General features: G+C 39.0%; 1 protein-coding gene and 1 long non-coding RNA gene across 3 annotated transcripts; both read left to right on the top strand.

The window, feature by feature from the left end:
- The first annotated feature begins 475 nt into the window (after nucleotides 1–475).
- csrnp1b (cysteine-serine-rich nuclear protein 1b) lies at nucleotides 476–15,159 on the top strand. Of its 2 annotated transcripts, none has more exons than XM_082183904.1 (5): nucleotides 476–661; nucleotides 8,010–8,212; nucleotides 10,569–10,828; nucleotides 10,923–11,219; nucleotides 11,940–15,159. In XM_082183904.1, the coding sequence occupies exons 2-5, from the start codon at nucleotides 8,029–8,031 to the stop codon at nucleotides 12,900–12,902; spliced, it is 1,704 nt and encodes a 567-aa protein (XP_082040030.1). In that variant the 5' UTR covers nucleotides 476–661; nucleotides 8,010–8,028; the 3' UTR covers nucleotides 12,903–15,159. The 2 variants fall into 2 exon arrangements, with proteins under 2 accessions (XP_082040030.1, XP_082040029.1); XM_082183903.1 differs by lacking the exon at nucleotides 476–661 and adding an exon at nucleotides 3,304–5,724.
- Nucleotides 5,731–6,859, top strand: LOC309509273. Its single transcript, XR_014209838.1, has 2 exons — nucleotides 5,731–5,922; nucleotides 6,115–6,859. It is a non-coding gene; the product is annotated as an uncharacterized lncRNA (long non-coding RNA).
- Nucleotides 15,160–22,576: the final 7,417 nt, after the last annotated feature.

The following is a 22,576-nucleotide window of genomic DNA, read 5'->3' as shown; positions in this document are numbered from 1 at the left end:
ATTGTTACTGTTTTTACTATATTAATGATCAAATAAATGCAGCCTTGGTGAGATAAAGAGACTACTTTCAAAAACATAAAAAAAAAAAAAACGTAATATTTTCAAATTTCTGACCGGTACTGTATGTTTGAGTAGCCTATACAGTATAAAACCATTGTAAACATAGTACAATGTCTTACAGTGTTTTAAGGAAATGTAATTTACTGCGTACTACGGTATTTTGGCAGAACCTATGGTTACCATAGTACATTTTTTCAGGGTAATGAAAGATTTACTGTTTCCCATAACCCTCAGGTAGTTGTGTTCCGGTCCTTTCTTTATCATGTTACTATAGTGATTCTGTGTCAGGATGCGAGCGCGCCAGGAGGAGTGTCGCTCCGCGCGGAAGGCAGGAAGCGGCGCGTGGGCAGTGTCACCGCCTGCGTCACACGCCAGGAGGGAGTTTTCCACTGACGAAAAGACTGCGCTGATCGGCGTCTGCTTCAGACAAGAGGAACAGCTTCAGCTGCTGCTTCAGTACGCCGAGCGCACAATAGCCACACGAACACAACGGGATCTATACACGCTCGATAAACGCTCGGTCGTGGCACTTGGATTATTACCGCTTCATATTTTTCTATATTGTGGTATAGCCTACTAATGCTGATCGGACACCTTATTGGTGAGTAGCGGAGGTCCGCGCTGTTATACACTGCACTTGTAATGTGTCTAATAGGCAAAGCTCGGTGCTGGAGTCCAGCCAGATAGTTTCAATGTTCTTTTGTCGGCCGGTGTAAACAGATAAAATGTGTTGTGTAACTATTTCAAGTAGCTAAAGCAGGGGAAATTGTTGTGTGCTGCCATGACATGGAAAAAACTAACTTAACTTTACATAATTTACCATTGTCTGGCGTTTTCAGTGTTAATGAATGTATAGCCTACGTTTTATTTCACTAATAAACTCATAAACGATTTATTATTTAAACCCTGATGCTTAAGTGTTGGCTATGTTAAATGTGTATTGTTCGGAGTAAATATAAGCGTTTTCTCTGTCAGATTTTAAATGGCTGGGTTTGATTAATAGATAACTCTCATAAGCAGCTGTTGGCGGTTCTGATCGGATCCATTGGCAGAATTCCAGCATAGTGAACCGTGTGTGTGTGTGTGTGTGTGTCCGATAAGTCGTAATTGCTGGTTTGGATCTGTGTTCATGTGTTGAGTGCATTCCCCGTTCACGTTTGTAGTGCTGGTGTGTCTTCTGAAGCGCGAGCGACTCCTTAAGGTGCCACACCGCATCATTTCAATAGTGTGCCTGCAGAATCAGATCTGCGCTCAGCCTCATATGCTCTTCCAGTCCTCAGTGACGTCACCGGGGGTGCATGCGAGGCTGAATGCAGGTCTGAGGGAGACCTTACTTGATCCGAACCAAACTTCAGTTTGTTGACCAATGTAAATATATTTAATATTTGTTTTTATCCCTTTTAGCAAAGATCCATATTCACAAATGTAAATAATCCTTTTACACCTAGCTACATTCTGTCACTGTTAAAACCAATATATAAATCAGTCTTTTTTGTTACTTAAATAATTGAATATTCGATGTTATTTTTAATATTGTAGGCTATATGACAGAAGCTCAAAAAAAAAAAAAAAAAAAATTCCCAGACGCTTTTCAGTAATTCGCTGATTGCTGTGATTGACATCAGTCAATCACGAGAGAAGAGGCAACAATCACTGACACGTTGTGCACGGCGTGATTGGAATAACTGACGGGAATTAATGTTCTCATTTCACACGGGTTTGTTAGTTAGTAACTTGTTACACAGTTTGTTATTTGCATATTCATTGGCTTCTTTTGTGAGAGAATTCACAGTCCCTGTCTGTAAGCAGGTTGAATGTTTGAAAAGGGAAGTTATTGCGTTCATTTATGAGCTTTATGTAAACTTTAGTTCAAGTGTCTCGGTATATTGTTAAAATACCAACCAGCAGCACTTGTTATTATCTTATTTGTGTTTTTGTGCCTTTTTCGTAAGTTTGAGGCTGTTTATGTTGCGCGTGCTTCTATGTTGAGCGAATCGTGGTCGGTCTTTCACGCGACTTTGTTTGTGGGTAGGCTACACTTAATACGCAATCATACATATATATCTCACCTACATGCTCGCGTTTATATCTTAATTGACCTAAGTAAGTTTTTTTTTATTATTATTGTGTTTTTATGTCTTTTAATATGTGTTTGTCACTCAAGGTGGTCCACTGGTCACAAGTGATTTGTATTCTATGAAACAACAGTGTTGTTTTGAATTGGAGTGCACGCTAAACTTATCAAAAAGGACCCATAAAAGATAAGCATTATTTATAACTACTTCTGGGTTGATGAGGTACGAACTTGCACGTGTACCATGGTCTGTGAAATCAGCCCTTGTCTGGGTAGTTTCCTTCCCTCTTTTCAAATGAGTCTTCACATGTCCCATTTAAACCAGACATATTTTTTTTAATCGAGAGATGATGTAGGCATCATTAGTGTATATGTATATCACAACATGTCATCTTTTTTTTATTAAGCTCCCACCCACAGACTGGGTGTTACTATTTGGGCTAGTTCAGTGTGTGGCTTTTGTGCACTGGTATTGGGGGAGGTGGGGGTCCTGATGTCTCAAAAACAGAGAAGCAGAGGGATCCCATCTGTTTTGTCACTCTCAAGCATTCCTCCCAGCTTGTGAGGTACCAGTGTGCGCCCCAGACATGAGCCGCTGACCCCTGAGCTCCTCCACCCTAGACACACATGCTCTCCCTAGAGAGTCTTAAGAGACTGGTAAAGATGGCTGATATTTGTTTAGCCACCATTAAGTTATTCATGCTGATGACTTCTCAGGGAAGCTATACTTTGCACACTCTGTTGGAAGTTTGCATTTCGGATATTGATGCAAATTGTTCCCTGTTCAATGGAAATATCTCCTTTCAGTTTTGGCAATTTCCTGAGCGGTCATATTTTCCACTCGTTGACTTAAAACGTGAGGAACGATGCGCTCATAACTGTTAAATAACTTTCAGAGGGTGTTTTGAGATGGCTTATTTTGTCATTCCTCTTAATAATCTAAGTCAGGGATTTCCAGTGTTTTAGATGACACAGAACCCTCAAATATGATCATACTCATGTGAGGAAACCCATTCTAAAATTGAAAAGGCAGCTATATATTTTCATGTCTAAAGACTGAAAAAGTAGTTTAAATATAAATTAGAATTTAAATTTTTTTATGTATTTATTTTATTTATATTAATAATTTTAATTCTTTTTTATTTATTCATCACATTTATTTATTTTTTTTGTTTATTTTTTTAAACATTTATTTTTACTTTATTCTTTTTCTCTAAACTTTTCCACCGACCCCAGTTTGAAAACCACCCAAAAACCAACTAAGTCAGAATTATTGTCCAGTTATTTAGATACTAAATATCACTTTGGATATCAGTAAAGTCAACTTGTAATCTGCAGCACAATATGTGGTGTTTTATCAATCTTGTTTTCTCTGCATATTTCAAATTAGGAAATGCATAGTGCGAGTCCATACAGCTATGCTTAAACAAATCTTCATCTCCACCATAATAACATAATCTTTGATGACTCGTGATGTCCTATCAGGTGTTTTTATAGATGTTTTTTTTCTGTGAGGTGATTCCTCTTGGGCAATAGTGGTCTGGACTACACAGACACATCTGGGATAGATAGAATGTGTCGCCGTGCCAGAGGAGAATTCCTGTGGGCTGGAGACATTGCATTATTTATATGTTTAAAGTTCTCGCCCGCTACCCTCCTCCCACATCGGTACACACTCCTATTTGGGATGAATGTGTACTCTGCATGGGTTGAAGCTCAGGAACAGAATGTCTCTGGCGTAGTTGAACATCAAGAGTGATCGGGACAGCACACGGCTCCCTCCTGCCCCTGCCTGCAGTTCTTCAGAGCTGGCCAGCAGGGGGAGCGTTTTCTTTTATTCTGGTGAAATTGTGGAATCTGGTTTTGATTCCAGTTATCTTACAAGTGATTTTACAACATCTTTAGCAGCCAGGTTTTATAGCCACACTTTTGTATATTTTTAGATAGTTTAGATGAGGTACATGATGCTCATTATTACATTATCTGGATGGAAGACGTGAGCTGCAGGGGAAGTCAACTCTCTTGCGTAAGATGAGGATGGGATTCCACTGTTTGCAGTTCAGACTGATGCTGTTTTAAAAAAAGATTTGGAAGCAGGCCAGTGAGTTAAATAATTTTTAATGAAGCTTTTTTTGTTTAACTCATGCTATACGTTAAACTGCAGTGAGCCCGCCAACATCAGATTTAAAGATTTCAGCAATCTGCTGCTTTTGTGGCCATTCTCGTTTTCTGTGCGAGATTTATATCCGCCGTCCTTGGTGACAACAGCATTGAGAATTCCTCATCAGTGCACTGCCTTTATTGGAATGGCAGTCCTGCATAATTTATGCTCCAGTGCGAACGTCTCACCTGCTCTTAAAGTCTGGGATACCTCGGCGGTGACAGCTTTTGCTTGGATGTGAAATCCAGACCTGCTCTGTGGCGGATTTATGGGTGGATGGTGCGTTTTGACTTCTCGTTTTTCATTTGTGAGATTCTTGCTCGTATTTCTAGTCTCTGCTGATGTTGGAGTGCAACAGGACAAGCTCCAGATTGACCTACAGCTGAGCCCCCCGCATCCCCTCCTCTCTTGTCCCTGGGATTAGCTCGTCGTCATTGTTTCTGCCCGTTAAGCAAGATTAACAAATCAATGTGTCAGGTAGTCTGCAGTCAAGAGACAATGACCCACTTCTAACACCCAGGTTTTGCACTCTTTCCCCCTCTATCTCCACATCTCCCGTGCCGTCCTCCCCCTCTCCTCACTGTCCAGAGTCCTTCATTAAAACTCCTCTGCTTGGTAGGCATTCATGCCATCCTCAGGGAATTCTCTCTTTTTCTCTGGCAATTGAGTAGAGTAGTGATGATGGTTGAATATGAAGATAAACGTGTCTGAGACTCTGATAAGAACGAGGGTGTGGTGAGCACCAGATACCATGTTCAGGTGGTTTCTTGTACAAAGTCAAGTGTCAAGGTCTCTGTGATTTATATATAAAAACTAAAAGTTTTTCCTGCCAAGGTTTGTGCTCGTTTCAAATCAAGACGTAGCATGTAAGGGTTCACGCTCCCTGCGCTGGCTCTGTTTACATGCAAATGAGGACAGATCTGGACACATACTGTTTGCAATAAAAATAGATTATGTCCTTAGCCTGTACTGCCGTTTTCAGGCAAGTCAGCTGTTTGCGGTTTCATTTGTCCATTTAAAACCCGTGTCCGAGTATTAACACGTGGCACAAACTATTGCATAACTTTCCAACTGTTTGGCTTGTAGAGTTCCTCTAGTCAAGGTTCAAGCATTGTTTGCTTTCAGCCGGTGTTGCACGAGCAGATAAGTTTGACTCATGGAAGATATTGTACGGTTCAGACGCAGATAAGACTCACCTTGTGCTTCCTGGCAGCGACATTTGGCAGCCGAGGAGACGCGGCTGAATGTGCAGACGGCACAGACTCACCCCGATGTCTGGCACATTCACGACGGCAGCACTAATGTGTGAAGCGCACATGATGCACAGAGAGAGAGAAGTTCAGCTTGTAAACAGAGCAACCTGTGGGAAATGGAAGTCTACACAAGCTTGTCTGAAGATTAGGGACGCACCAATATCGATAAATCACCAGTATGTAAAATTCTACACTATTCTGTACTGTGCTTCATATAAATTAAAAATAAAACACTTAAAACTAAAATCAATTTAAAGTGAATTTAGACATCACATCATTATAATGTATAAAAAAAAATTACATTTTCAATTTGCTAAAGATTTATCAGCGTTAAATTAGTGTTATTAAAGAATAACTTAAAATGAGAGGTGATGGCAATCTAAATGTAAAAATTTTGGAAATTAGCATGCACAATTAATTATTCAAGGAAATGCACACACATATACATTCAATATGTAATTACATATTGTAAATACAATTTAGTTAAAAGTCCAACATATAATATCTAACATATTATTAGAAAATATCTAATGTTGGTTATATCGTGAATCCCGAGGGAAAATTAGGCCAAATGAAACCACATTAGTCGATGTATTGTTACGCAAATGCATGGTTGACATCTAACACTCAAAGACAGTTAAAGCGCTCAATTTGAACTCAAACCAAAAAGTATTTGTACACTTTAGTAAAGTTAGTTCGAAGGGTTGATTATTAGACGAATAGCAGACTACTATTGAGTCATACTGTGTTAGTCACACGCTCCTTATTTTTTTTGTCGATGACACACCATGGACCAACATCATGAGCTGTATAGTCTGCCAGTCACGACCATCTGTCACTTTTTCTCTTTAGTGGCTGTCTTGCTGGGAACAAGCCTTATTATGAAACACTTATTTACTGCTCATCACTTCTAGGGAAAAATGGCTGTGTTTTAGTGTAGTTTTCATAGGATATAACTCCAGATTTGACTTATGACGACTGGCTGTCACATCTCAAGTTTAAAAAAAAAATCCGCTTCACTCAAGCAGCAGTAAAAACTATCTCTAAATCAAACCTTTTCCTTCCTTCCCCACTTCCTTCCTTCCATTCTGCCTGTATCAGCACGAATGTGTCTGAGCTGTGGAGTGCACCGAGAGGCCGAGCCTGAGGTGAACTAGCTGACCGAGGTTCATCTCAGGGCGGAGAAACAAACGAGTCCACAGCCGCCAGTATCAAATTATGGTTTTGTGTAAACGCCGCTGCGCTGCACCGGCTCTGACCCTTAAAAGCTGATGGGCACCGGCTAGACTCTTCCTGCCAAAGGATTGATTGCTTTTATTGCCCAATAAGCAACCTCTCCACGGGAGCAGCGACAAATGCAGCCTAGTCTTACATAAACACGTTTACTGTGCCAAGCTGTACACACATTTACTACGGAGTCTCATATAATGCATTTAGCAGCTGTGTAAAGTGTAATTGCCGCTACTGGCTCAGTGATGTGTGCTTTTTGAGTGGGGTAACCGAAATTTACCCTCCTCACTAATGTGGCTTTGTAATCAACCCCCATCCTAATCAATGTATTTGTCTATGCGATTGGATTTGGAAGTGGGTGAAGGGTCTGGTAATTGTTGACTTGCACCGGAGGGACGTGATTGATTACTTCCTGTTTTCCTGGCCGCTCAGAGGCAGCATAAAGCGCCGTCAGCTGCTTGTTTGGAGTGTAATGCTCATAGCCTGTGTTTAAAAACCTCACTGGACATTTAACTGCTATTAGGACAATAAGAACGCTACACTGGCTGATAACATCTAAGCACTTCTTGCGATATCGAAACAATTCACAGCAAAACAAATTAGCTGTTGGTCAAAGCCAGATTGCTTGGAATTGCAACTTTAATTTGTGCCCCTTTGGTTACGTCTACACTAATCCAGATACTCTTGAAATTGCATCTGTTCTGTGTTTTGGCCTTCCATCCACACTGAGAGTTGCATTGTAGTGTGGACTGTGAAAATTTAAGTAGGCCTATTTGTAAACGATGACACGTTTAGTCATGTGACATACCTGTCCTGCTATATGATTTTTCACTTTCACAGTGTTACTAAAAGATAAATGCTACTTTGTACAATCTTCATTTTACACTCTTGCAAAGATGAGAGAATTTATTTGCAATTGCTGTTCTGCGGCAAAACATGAGGGCAATTGATTTTTAGACCAAACATGAAATGGCGATTGAGTGTGACATGGACGCACCAGTAAATTGTGAGATATTTTGCTAATAAAATGATCGTTCCATAAGAATAGTGTGAGAACTTAATAATGTCCGGTCTCTTGGTATCGTCTTAGTGAGCTTTTTAGGTGGAACTTGGAATCTTTTGGAATGTGCTTGTGTGAATGGAGTTCATTTTTAAATGAAAACACCATTTTCAAATTGGTGTAGACGCATCCCTCCTATAATGCTTTTCTGTCTTTGCTTGTTTCCCACAGATCACCACACGCTAGCGCCATGAGCGGGGTTCTCAAGAGGAAGTACGAGGAGGTGGAGGAGGACCCATGCTACTCTTCCTCCTCACCTTCCTCTCTCTCCTCCTCCGCCTACTCCGAATGGGACTCGGATGGGGAGAGCTGCTACTCCGACACCCTGGATTCAACCCCCAGCAACCCCAGCTCCCCTGCAACGTCCTTAAACAGTGAGTTTCCCCTTGATCGAATCATTCATTCTCTGATTAGGGTGGATGGTCAAACTCCCATTTCCATGGCTCTTTATTCATGCATAAGGTCTGCAGGGCTTATCTCAGCCTTTCTGTGTCCTACCTGATAAGGTGTTATTGAGATACAGGATTAATTGCATGGATGCAGCTAATTACACAGGATGTTTTGATGCATGCCACATTCACCAGGTCCCCTCCTGCAGGCCGTTCATCCAGGTTTTTGGGGTGAGTCAGGGAAGGGAAAGCAAACAGTTGTGAGTTTCCCAGGATGGCTGGGCAGGAAGCCAGAGAGTGTGCCATGTGACGGAGGGAGGCAGAATGAACGCAGAGCTTTGTCTGAGCACCGGGCATGAACCCAGAACAGGTGCTGAGAAAGACCGAAGGGGCACAGAGCAGGAAGACAGGCATGAAGAGAAGAGGAAGGGAAACGATATGGCTGTCTGCTTGTGTTTATGAAACAAAGTCAGAGAATAGAGCTCAGTCAGGTTAGACGGCATATTTAATTTAATGTGAATTGAAACTAAGCCGTGAACGGCAGACATATAATAGCTTTCAAATCGACAGCAAGATTTTTTGTTTTGAACAGAACTCTCTTATATCACCAAGGCTGCACATTTTTATTTGGTAAAAACAGTAATAATGTGAAATATTGTTAATTTTTATTTTTGAATATATTTTAAAATGTAATTTATTCCTGTGATGGAAAAGCTGAATTTTCAGCATAATTACTCCAGTCTTCAGTGTCACATGATCCTTCAGAAATCATTCTAGTATTTTGATTTGGTGCTTTTAAACAGAAATAGTTTTTTTTTATCATCAATGCTCAAAGCAGTTTTGGTGTGACGCATTTTTTCAGGATTCTTTGATGAATAGATAGCTGACCCTAAACTTTTGAACAGTAGTGTACAGTCTGTTCAGTAGCTTGCGCATGACTAATATATTCACAACCCATGTTATTTTGGATGCGTTTTCAGAGTTGCATAATGATTGGCACCAACACACTTAACAGTACAAACCACTGAACTATCCCTCACCGCCTACTTTTCATTCACTTAAAATAAACCATGCTGTCTACCCTGACTAATATCCATATATTATCAATTTCAGACTTCATTATTAGATGAAGTCTCCAGAATCTGACTCCTTGCATAACTGAGAGCTTGTTTACTCTAATTCATAATATCACCAATATAAACTTGATAATGCATAAAGCTGCTCTGTTCTTTTAACGTGTCATTGTTTCTATCAGGTTCATGTGAGACCACGCTGTACTTTTAGACTTGTCCATCACATCTTTTCTGTTAGATGAACAAAACATATTTGCACAGGCTTCTAGATAGGCTTGTGTGAGTTTGAGTTCCCACCATTGCAAGTCTAATATAAACCAGCTGTGGGGACAGTGAGATCCATCCCCTCCATTCCCTTCAGATAACAATCAGTCAGCTTTAGGCCCTGAGGGAAAATGAGCTTCTCTCTCACAGAGTTTAACAATTCAACATTAAATATTCTTGTGCAAAGGATATGGGATTTACAATTAAAAAAAATGTGGTGGTGATGTTTCAAGAAGAAATTCCTCCCTTTGAAATGCTTTCGACCACTGACATTGACTGATTTTTGACTGGTTGTAGGAATAATTAGCAAGGAAAGTGTGGACAGATGGCCTGTCTTATGTAAAGATGGAGTGTATTTTATTAAATGTCTTGAGTGCCCTCTCCACTTCCAGAAACCTCAAACCTCCAGATCATCCAGCCACTGTGTTGTGATTTTGGACGCTTTGCTCCTCCTGCACATTTCAGCGCCAAAGGGGAAATTCCTGGGTGGATTGTTTGTCAGACACGAGCGAAGAGGAATACAGTTGTCTTTGCATGTGTCTGGATTTGATCAAACTATTAGCTGAACTATTTGCACATCTGTTCTGATGTTGATTCGTGAAATATATATTTTTGTATAGTGTAGTATGATGGAATGATTGTAGCTCTGGCATTTACAATATGCTAATTTGCTATGTGTGGACTGCCATCTAGTGGCGATGTAGTGCACTCGCAACAATGTTAATGGGATCTTGATGTTTACACAAGAGACTCCAAGTCTTCCCATTAGGCTTGGCACACTTCCTACTCAAATACTCCCCAATGAGATACTAGGAACAGAACTTTCTTTTTTTCCACCACTCTCTCAGACATGTGCTCTTAATTTTCATTTAAGGAATTTCAAGCATAAATTCCTGTGAATGTTTCACCCGCTGTTTTCCACTTAATGTTTTCTTTTCAAGTCCACCACAAGCTGGAACGTCTTATATATATCCTCTCTTTCTTTCTGTCCTTCTTTTTTCCAGCCACATCTATCCTGAAGAAAGCCAAGCGCACACGGCGAGGCAACGTGCAGTTTGACCAGGTTACGGTGTTCTTCTTCCCTCGCTGCCAGGGCTTCACCAGCGTGCCCAGCCGGGGAGGTTGCACCCTTGGCATGGTGCAGAGACACAGCGCGCAGCGCCGCTACACGTTAGCCGAGTTTGCCATAGCACAGCGCCACCTACGGCGAGAGAAACTCAAGAACCGAATGAGGGAGGAGAAACTGGAAGCTCTTAAGCTGAAGGTAGCGATTACAATTTTCACACATTGAGGTCAAACAAGCTGTATTTAAATCCAAACATCATCATAATCATGTAAATATCTTTTTCTCGTGGCAGCTTACCAAAAATGGTACCCAAGTGTCCGAAGAAGCTGAAAGGTTGACTGTCGATGACATCCCCGAGGATGAAATCGACCTCAGCGGAGTGAATTTGGATGATGGCTCCTTCCTTCATCCTTACCCATCTAAGAGAAGGCATGCCATCCTCAAAGCCGCCGGCATCAAAAAAATCGATAAAGAGGAGAAGCGTCAACTGCATGAGCTGCGTACATCGAGAGAAGACTGCGGATGTGATTGCCAGGGCTTCTGCGAGCCGGAGAGCTGCAGCTGTAGTTTGGCTGGGATCAAATGTCAGGTGAGCGCTTGAGTCTCGACAGACTTCCTTGAGAACACAAGGTTATCTGTAATATTTACAGGTATCATTCCTGTTGCACAAGAATGTGCCAATTGTCTAAATTCGTTGCATACAATATCATTTAAAATTGTGGGGTCAGTAATTTAATTTTCTTTGAAAAGACAAAAACATAAATCTTTTTTCAGCAAGGATGTATTAAATAAATAAAATAACTTTCTATTCATCAAATAATCCTGAAAAAGATGTATTACGGGTTTCACCAAATAAAGCAGCACTGAACTCCATATTAGAATAATTTCTGAAGGATCACATGACTGAAGACTGGACTAATAGCTGATGAAAATTCAGCGATCTCATAAACATGACATTTTTAATATATATTACAGTAGTAAAAGTTGTTTTAAATGGTCAAATTTCACAATATTACAGTTTTCACTATTTTTGATCAAATAAATTCAGCCCTTTGGGAGCATAAGAGACTTCTTTTGAAAATCAAAAAAAAAATCTTCCCAACCCCAAACTTTTGAATGGTAGTGAGTGTATATAATACACAAAAAATAAATTGTATTAATTTAATAGTCTATTTAAAAATGTACTAAATATTTGAAATGTATATTTTATAAGAGTTAAAAAAAATGTATAACGTGATATGTATTTGTATTCTAAAATATAATTTATATATTCCGTAATATATTAATGTAATGTTTCCTGACTTTACAGATGGACCACTCATCCTTTCCATGCGGCTGCACTAAAGACGGCTGTGGAAACACGCAGGGCCGCATCGAGTTCAACTCCAGCCGAGTTCAGACCCACTACATCCACACCATCATGAAGCTGGAGCTGGAGAAGCGTTTGGAGGAGCACACGCCGGAGACCGAGTCACCGTCTGAGAATCAGCCAGACTGCAGTTCCCCCAGCCGTCCAGCAGAGAGCAGCACCACGCCAGAGACGCCCACATTTCACTTCAGCTCGGAGCTAGTATCTGCGGGAGAGAACAGCTGCAGCAGTGACATGACCGATTCATCCAGCTCTTCAGGCCAGAGCGAGGACTCCGAATCCGCCGGGAACGCTCAGAGCGAGCAGTCGCCTCTAGACGTAGACGAAAATGGACTTACGAGAATCCTAAGCTTTAGTGACGCGGACAATGAGGACTGTTCTGTCAGGGAGTGTAACAACAACTGCGACTACCAGCAGAAAAAGAGCGAGTCGATGGGCTACGGCATCTTCAGCGCGACGGACGACAAGCTCTGCACGTCACAAACGGACAACAGCCGCACGGCCATGTCCGAGCTCTTAGACGAGAACGCAAATCAAGGTATCGCTCTATTCCACAATGGCTCCGTCCCTCACACGCCCTCACCATCCATCGATCACTCCGCCAGCTACATGGACCTGAGCCTGTCATCCGAGTCGGACCTGGAGTTCTTCGACGGCTTTCCTTGTCTGGGACCGAGCTCGCTGTACAACTCCCTGAAGGAGTACGAGCACATGGACAACTTCTTTCAGTTCCAGTTGCCTACCTACCCTAGCCTTCCGCAGGCGGCCGACCCGGGAACTTGTCTCCTGGAGTCTCTGATCGGCTTGTCAGATTCTGTCCCAGAACCTCCGGCCACCTTCACGGACAATCAAATGCTAGAAGACGCCATGAAGCTGTCAGTGATGGAGTCTGTAAAAGTCTAATGAGGGCTCTTGTATGATCACTGTACAAATGAACTATGGGATTGTAAATGAATGCCATTTTGTTTTGTTTTTATGAATGGAGACCCTCCATCCCAGGATATCAATATTTGCATTATCTGCCTTTATGATGTTAGCGAAGCATTAAGTTATTATAACAATCTTTATTATCATTATTGCCATCGCAGTGGCAGCTAACATTTCAGTTCAAAAACAAGTCTGGCCAACTGGTTTTTGAATACTTGTACATATGGCCAGGAAGGTGAAGAACTTCTCACCCACATTGGTGGTATTATCATCAACATTTACCATTATTATTATTGCGAAGGTTATTTATATGAATTGAGAAGGGGCACCAATGGGAGTCATAATGCTGATTATGTATCTCAGGGACTTTTTCTAGCTTTCAGAAGCAATGCATTTTGACCATCGCTGTTGTTATTTGGCGTTTTTCTGAGAATTTCCACCTAAACAAACAGCATTTAAACGGCCTCTTTTGGAGGGCCTTCTGTCTCGGTCGCTTTTTCGACTTGAGCTGGTGGTCTGTACCTTTGTTTGCAAAGCTAGAGGAAGGACTCCTGTTCCACAAAACGGCTCCTTGGGATTTTCTAACGGTACACAAATCCCCCAGAGGCTCCTCAGTTAGCACTTTATCTGTGAAAAAATGAACCAATCAGAGAGCAGATGGGTCGGCCTCACGCCCGCCCCGTTGTCTCTGAATCTAAGATTGTTTTCATGCCATTTTATGGTGTTGGATCATCAGCACAAGGTGGAGAAAAGTGAGCGATTTCCTTTTAATTTATTTTATACGCCGCAGATATCGCGTAATATGATCATGATATCTGTTGACCATTATTTCGAATGGCTTTTATTTATTCTTACCGAGTTATTTATTTAGTTTTTCTCCGAATGCCAGCTGAATATTATCTGAGCCACACTGTGCTCTGGAGAAGTGGAAATAATGCAACTTGTTCACGTTTCCCACCTACATTAACCTGTGTGAAGCACATCTTTATGTTTCAGCTGTGGAGGAAGGGCACCAACTGCAAAGTATTTAATAATCTATTCTATTACTATGAAGTAACACTTTCAGTTAAATTATTTCACGTTGAGCATTTCAGCATTAGGACTATTTAGTATTTATTCATGGTTTGGGCAATAAAGAGTTTAACAAAAGAAAGGTTAGTGTTTGTGCCTGTTAACACGAGGAGCCACTGTTTCCTGTCTAATGAACTTCTATATAACCTACCTATTGATTAAAAATCAGAGTTTCCGGCCTGTAATGTGACCGCCGATAACGTTGCCTATCATATAGAGAATTAACATTTTGTAACTATGTAGATTTCAGAGAATTCTAATCTGTTTATTGACAAATTATTTTATTAAGAAATGAAATCCACATTGTTCTTCAAATATTGAAACATTTGTAATATATAAATAGAGCTAAATCTATGCTTGGAAAAAAGGAAAAAAAAGTATTCTGGACAGGCATAAAGTTGGTGTTTACTACGATGTAACTACCTAAACGAATTTACCAAGCTCCATTTGATTGTACTCCGACGGGTTGGTTGAACCCAAACGACAACATGAATTGTGGGTATAAATTTAGTAGTTTCAAAAACGTTTTGTTGATAAAACCTGCATATATTATGCACTATCATGTTATGCAAATTTGTGTTGCCCATATTGTTTCCACTTCACAGTGAAGACGTTTTAAGTTTGTATGTTTCTGAATGAGCTTTGAGGAAATGAATCGATGTACATATCTGACCATCAAGACTTCAACTGTCGGCACATCATTATTTGACCCGATAGGAGCATTTGCATGCAAGACCCGTTCATTTGTCTCAGTACTACATGCTTTTAGAGCAAAAATGCACAATCAGAAATATACTTGCTTTATTTTTGCCTTCACGTGCTGTTCTTGAAGCTGATTAGGATGTGGGCACGGCTTCATTCGTTTGAGTCCAGCTTACTATTCCCTTGTAAAGATGTATCACCTCATCGCAATGAAATGGAAATGATTGGTATTTATTAGTCATGATTGATGTATGTTTTGATCTCTGATGCTTTTCAAAGTGTTTCTTACTTCTGCCTTTTTGTTGTATATATTTTCTGCTTCAATGAAACTAAAGACAAAACCAAGCAGTTCTTTTATATTATATATTTTCACGCTTAACAGTTTAAAGCTATTCATTTCATTCAAGTCATTTGACAGTAGTTTGTCCCTACAAAATAAAAGTCCAGCTTTTTCTTACAACTGCCATTGTTTGTCGTCTTTTGTGCATGCGAGTGCATGGGTGAAAATATTCAAATGTTTTTATATAAAAAAAACAACAACACAGATACCTATTATTTTAAAATATATTTTAAATAAGTTGAGTAAAAATCCTTAACGTTCAATCTTTGAACTTTTGCAAACAAGTAAATAACAAATGGGAACACTTTACATTTGTCAACATTAGTTAACTACATTAATCAACATGAACTAACATTGAAAAACACTTCAAAGGCATTTATTCATCTTAGTTCATGTTCTTTTTAACGTTTATTAATACATTATTATAATCAAAAGTTACCTATCTGTTTAAGTTGACATGAGTTAACATGAACTAACAATGTTACATTGTATTTTTATTAACAAATGTTAAAGTATTAACAAATTTTATTAACAAAATTAACAAATATTGTAATTGCTCATTGTTAGTTAATATTAGTTAACTATTAACTAATTGGACCTTCTTGTAAAGTGTTACCATAAATAACACAAAAAAAACATTGAAACCAAAACCAAGATTTTCATTTTGCCTTAAAAATAAATACTAAAATATTTTATTCCTTTCCTCATAAAAAAACTTTAAAAAACTAAACTTTTTATAATTTGGGTGGATTCCTAGCTGACGATATTAGAGATAAAAAAAATAAAAAAAAGCATAGCACCTGTCATTTTCTGTAATTTTAATTCAAAATAAAGTCATTAAAAACCAAAAATAAAAAACGAAATTAAATGAGATTTAATAAACATCACATTAGTAGCATACCTATAAACAATGGGATGAGGCCACGCTCATGTACATTTGGGACATGTGTACAGTTGAAACGTAGGCCTACGTGCGGGAAGCCTGAGCCGTGATTTTTGCTTTGCTCTTTCTATCTCGCATATTGATACCAGAGATAGACTGTGGCATATTACAGGCTAAGAAAATATTGATATAGTAAAAGTAACAGTCCAAATGGAAAACATCAAAAAGTTCACAACTAAAATCCCAAGATGTCAGGACGAGGGGAAGTACGCCTACTAGTGATAAAAAAGAGAAATAAGATGATTCATGCAATTAATGTGAAATCGTTATGATATAGGAGAGTACGGAAGCGTATTGCATTCACTTGAGGAAAAAAATCTACTCTGTTTTTCTGAATTAATGACTTAATTATCTCAGAATTACGAGATAATTTTCATGAAAAAAATTTTTTTTGCTCTGTTTTTCTGAATTAACGACTTAATTATCTCAGAATTCTGAGATAATTTTTTCTTGAAATAAAAATATTTGCTCTGTTTTTCTGAATTAATGACTTAATTATCTCAGAATTCTGAGATAATTAAGTCATTAATTCAGAAAAACAGAGCAATTTTTTTTTAATGAAAAATTATCTCATAATTCTGAGATAATTAAGTCGTTAATTCAGAAAAACAGAACAAAATATTTTTTTATGAAAAATTATCTCAGAATTCTGAGATAATTAAGTCATTAATTCAGAAAAAATAGAGCAAATATTTTTATTTCAAGAAAAAATTATCTCAGAATTCTGAGATAATTAAGTCATTAATTCAGAAAAACAGAGCAAAAAAAAAATTTTTCATGAAAATTATCTCGTAATTCTGAGATAATTAAGTCATTAATTCAGAAAAACAGAGTAGATTTTTTTTTCCTCAAGTGAATGCAATACGCTTCCGTAGGAGAGTGTTCGAGTTCTGTTAATCAAATGAAATGGTCATATGTCTGAGGTGTCATTCTGTGAGTATCCAGTAGGGGGAGACCTGGCCTGGGGTGCGGGCGGGTAGTAAATGACGTGCCTCACCTCACCTGTGCGTGGGCCTACTGCCTTTTAGACAACACAACTCCACGCGTTGAGAACAGCACTGGGGTTTTGTCTCTTTTTCCAGGTATGTAAAGTGAAATTATATATTCTAATTCAACACAACTAATATACAAGGCGACGTTTTTAACTGTGCCAATCGTCATGTCCTACATATGCTAACGAGGAAAGCGTGGATGAAACTGTTCGCTGGCAGTGTTATTGTTAGTTTCTGATTATATTCAAGTGTATCAACTCAATATATAATGGTTAATATTAAGATAAACGCACGTGTTGAGTGTACGATGTTTCATATTGAATTTGCTTTTTGTGTTGTACATTTTCTGATTAATAATAGCAAAATGAAATGGTTTATCAGATGGGAGTTAACTTTCCAAGTGTTTGTTTCATGCATTTTTTGTGTTAAAGAAATCTAGTTCATAAAAGGAGACTGTTGAAAGTGTACTGATACCAGAGGATAAATTAAAGGATTTATTAATTGTTTATACATTTCTGTTACAGATACAAAATACAGTCAAACGTATACACAGTATGATTAAATAAATAGTTCACTTAAAAATGAAAATTCTGTAATTTACTCGCCCTCAAGTTGTTTCAAACCTGTATGAATTTCTTTCTTCAGTTGAACACAAAAGATATTTTGAAGAATGTTGGTAACCTTAAAAAGCCCTCATTATCTGTTCCGGACAGTAGGTGGGACTGTCCATAGACATAATAAATACATAAGGCTAGATTTACTAACAGCTTGCGCCATTGCAAATCCTGTTTTGGCGTAAAAAAATACTGTCAGGATTTACTAAAAGGTGTGGACAGGGTTATTTTGCGGCTGACATTTTTTTAGGAGTTTCTTCATCTTGTTAATGCCCAGACGCTAATTTACACTGCACTTGGTAGATTCCGTTGGTCATTATGCAAATTATCCTGCTGAGTCAGTAGATCACGTGCAGAACTTTGACTGCCATCCAAGGGGCAACATTCTGATCTGAAAAATGAAGCCTACCCGGAAGTGCGAAAAACTGCAATACATCGAAAATCCGCTAGGGGAAGGTCCCAAAAGGGAGCAAATGTCCATAGCCCCCATGTTAAAATGTCTGTTTTCACAGCATAAAATCATGTTTTTACAGGTTGGTCCCATGGACTTTTATTGGATTTTTCGATAGGTTCCGAGTGCCTGACAACGGCGAGGGTAGTGAATTTTAGAGCGGCGAGGGTAGTGAACTCGTTAGTTTAGATAGTATTTAGATATAAAATGTATGACAATAAGGGCGTGGTTAACTTTGATTGACAGCTTGATTGACAGCTGAAAGGCAGCGCCACGGAGAATGACAACATAAGAAGCGCCATTTTTTAATACAGTTGACATATAATACTACTGTTTCTGTATCATGAAATGTAGTTTTAAGAGTTTTTCAGGCGAGAATGTAGTTGTTTAAAGCTCAAATCTGTGGTTTATTTATAAAGATTTATGAAAATTGTATCCAGTTGTGAGATCCAGCGATGACCGGGCGCTCGGCGCGATGTACCCCGCCTGGAGCAGCCTTTCATCGGCTAGACGTTTTGAGGTTTGCCGCGGACTCTGGCGTCTCTGTAGTGGTTAAACATGAGATATAATTCGTCTTGTCTATATCTAACGGGCGATTTTTGGTCTCGTGAATCTATAATTTGTTCCCCGGGCAATCGTTTTGGCTGAGGGGAAGTTTCATAACTTTATAAGCTATATTTAACTTGTACCCTTGTATGGTTAGACTAGATCGAGCGCATGACTTTTTATGTTTGACTGAATTGTTTGCTTTATTTGTATAGCTTCTTGTAACTTTACCTTTTACTTATACTTTTATAATAGCTAATATTGATAAAACTGAAATTTAACAAAAAGAGACTGGGTTGAGTTTTGTCATTTTAAATTTTAATACAACGAAGATGATCTGTAATGTTGTTTACTGCAACATCTGTTGTTTAGTACAAATGCACATATTGCCTGGACCATATTAAAATGTTTAATATTTTTATATTATATTTAAAACGAAAAGAGGCAGGTTTGTGTTTTATATTTCGTTTTGTTATAAATTGGCAAACGTTATGTGCAGTGAATATAATCAATACGCGTTGCCTGAACCACATTTGTGTGGCTATAATGTTTAAGATTTCTTTAAATGAAAACGAAAAGAGTTAGTATGGTGTTTTATAACATATTTCGTTGCCTAAAATATACACAGAGATAACCGGAGTAGCAGAGCGAGCTGAGTGACGCGCGCTGCGTCAGAAGGTGGGCGGGGTTAGGGTTTCCCAAGATTTTCCAAGATGGCGCCGCCCATACCCCCCATAAACGGCTTCAAACCCGTTCTTCAGAAAGTCTATGGGTGACGTCACAGACGCTTTGTCCATATTTTTTACAGTCTATGCTGCCATCGCGCTTTTAATGGGATTGCGCTCTCACGCTAATTTGTCCTGTTTAGTAAATCTGGCCGCTAGACACCTAGGCCTATATGCCTATGCTATGCCTATGGGATTTTCAGTCTGCAGGTTTCAATAAACCATTTCAAAGCACTGATAAGGCAAAGTTTTATATCCATAAATGTAAATATACAAAAAGTAAACCCCGCTTTCTGTATCTAAATACAAACTCAATGGCTATTAATTAAAGGTACAATCTGTATATTAGCCCCCAGAGGTCGCATTTTCATAATAACGAAGACGAAGCTTGATGACGCTATAAAGAAGTGGAACGATGGGAGATGTCGTTTTCACAATCCAGAGATGTATGGAATTCACAAATCATTAAAATTATATATCATCTAATAAGTTAGTTTTTGTATTACCTTGTACAGTTGATCACTACTTTTTCTTCGTAATGAATTAGCTGTAAGGAACGGGAAAAGTAATGCTATGTTAGCCTGTTACTGATATGTGACTATTTGTCAAATGTTTTTGTGGGTTAATGCTGCGCAGTTTTACACGTTTAAAACAATTGTACTAAAAGTACATTTGAACAAACCCACAGTATTTGCAAGTAATGGCTAAATATTTTTGTGCAACACACAGACTACTGTATTTAATTTCACTGACATAGACTTGGTCACCAGACTTGAGAAAGCGTTCCTAAAGTACAAACAAAGTGCAATATTAAAGCTGCAAGCAGCGATGAAAGGGCCCTCGCACCCGTGCCATCGTCACTCGTTGGCTTTAGGAAGACAGAGCATGGTTGGGCAATGTGCATTTAAGGAGGTATACAGTATATAGTAGTTGCTAGCATGTTTAGTATGTTTTTAGCATGCTTAGTACACAATAGGTATGTGGTTAGTACTGCATTACTGTGTTAACCAGTTCAGTTTCTGTTGGCAGTAGGTGGGGTTATATATCTGAATATTGCTTTGTAGATGTGTTCAGTGCAGGACTTTTATCAAGTATGTGAAGTTTGGGGCAGATTGGATATTGTATGTTTGAGTTACAGCAAATTCATATTTAATTGTAGTAATAGTATGGTTTAGTACTTATAGTGTTTACTAGTATGTTTTAGCATGTTTCTAGTATGTTGGTAGGATGTTAAGCACCTACTGGCATTTTTTTTTATATGTTATTAGGAGTCCACAACAGTGTTTAACATGTCACTTCCTGTTGCCAGCAGGTGGCGCATTGACTGTAACTGAATATGAGCATTGTCATGTGTTCAAGACAGAACGCTTATCAAAAGTGTGAAGTTTGGCGCAGATTGGACATTGCCTTCTTGAGTAACAACAACATCCTGTTTCATTATATTAGCATGCTTTAGCACTTAGCTTAGTATTGCTAGCATGTTTTAACATGTTTCTAGCATGTTTAGAAGTCAATGGTATTTTTAACATGTTGCTAGAACGGCATCAACGTGTTAAACATGACACTTCCTGTTACCAGTAGGTGGCACTATTACTATAACTGAATATTCTCATGTAGATGTGTTCAGGCCATGACTCTTATCAAACGTGTGAAGTTTGGGGCAGACTGGACATTCCGTGCCTGTGTTACAGCAAATTCCTATTTAATTGCAGTATTAGCATGCTTTAGCACTAAGCTAAGTGTTTGCTAGCATTTTTTAACATGTTTCTAGTATGTTGTTAGCATGTTTAGCACATGCTGGAACTTTTTTATATGTTATTAGGAGTCCACAACAGTGTTTAACATGTCACTTCCTGTTGCCAGCAGGTGGCGCTATGACTGTAACTGAATATGAGCATGGTCATGTGTTCAGGACAGAACGCTTATCAAAAGAGTGAAGTTTGGCGCAGATTGGACATTGCCTTCTTGAGTAACAACAACATCCTGTTTCATTGAATTAACATGCTTTAGCACTTAGCTAAGTTTTGCTAGCATGTTTTAACATGTTTCTAGCATGTTTAGAAGTCAATGGCATTTTTAACATGTTGCTAGAACGGCATCAACGTGTTAAACATGACACTTCCTGTTACCAGTAGGTGGCGCTATTACTATAACTGAATATTCTCATGTAGATGTGTTCAGGCCATGACTCTTATCAAACGTGTGACGTTTGGGGCAGACTGGACATTCCGTGCCTGTGTTTCAGCAAATTCCTATTTAATTGCAGTATTAGCATGCTTAAGCACTAAGCTAAGTGTTTGCTAGCATGTTTTAACATGTTTCTAGTATGTTGTTAGCATGTTTAGCACATGCTGGAACTTTTTTATATGTTATTAGGAGTCCACAACAGTGTTTAACATGTCACTTCCTGTTGCCAGCAGGTGGCGCTATGACTGTAACTGAATATGAGCATGGTCATGTGTCCAGGACAGAACGCTTATCAAAAGTGTGAAGTTTGGCGCAGATTGGACATTGCCTTCTTGAGTAACAACAACATCCTGTTTCATTGAATTAGCATGCTTTAGCACTTAGCTAAGTATTGCTAGCATGTTTTAACATGTTTCTAGCATGTTTAGAAGTCAATGGCATTTTTAACATGTTGCTAGAATGGCATCAACGTGTTAAACATGACACTTCCTGTTACCAGTAGGTGGCGCTATTACTATAACTGAATATTCTCATGTAGATGTGTTCAGGACAGAACGATTATCAAAAGTGTGAAGTTTGGGGCAGATTGGACATTCCATGCCTGAGTTACAGCAAATTCCTATTTAATTGCAAAAATAGCATGCTTTAGCACTTAGCTAAGAGTTTGCTAGCATGTTTTAGCATGCTTCTAGTATGTTGTTAGCATGTTTAGCACTTGCTGGCACTTTTTTATATGTTATTAGGAGTCCATAACAGTGTTAAACATGTCACTTCCTGTTGCCAGCAGGTGGCGCTATGACTATAACTGAATATGAGCATGGTCATGTGTTCAGGACAGAACGCTTATCAAACGTGTGAAGTTCGGGGCAGATTGGACATTCCATGCCTGAGTTACAGCAACTTCCTGTTTCATGGCGAAACATCGAAATTTGTCAGGCCGCCGAGGACCCGCCCTTCGACGAAAACTCAAGATCTTCGCAATTTAACGTCGCAAAGGCCTTAAGATTACACTCACCAAATTTGAAGATGATCAGATTAAAACTGTAGGAGGAGTTCGTTAAAGTACGAGGCATGAAAAT

Source organism: Leuciscus leuciscus, assembly GCF_965113295.1.
Source record: "Leuciscus leuciscus genome assembly, chromosome: 11".
NCBI lineage: Eukaryota > Metazoa > Chordata > Actinopteri > Cypriniformes > Leuciscidae > Leuciscus > Leuciscus leuciscus.
The sequence above is the reverse complement of the archived record's forward strand: the minus strand, read 5'-3'. Positions and strand labels throughout refer to the sequence as shown.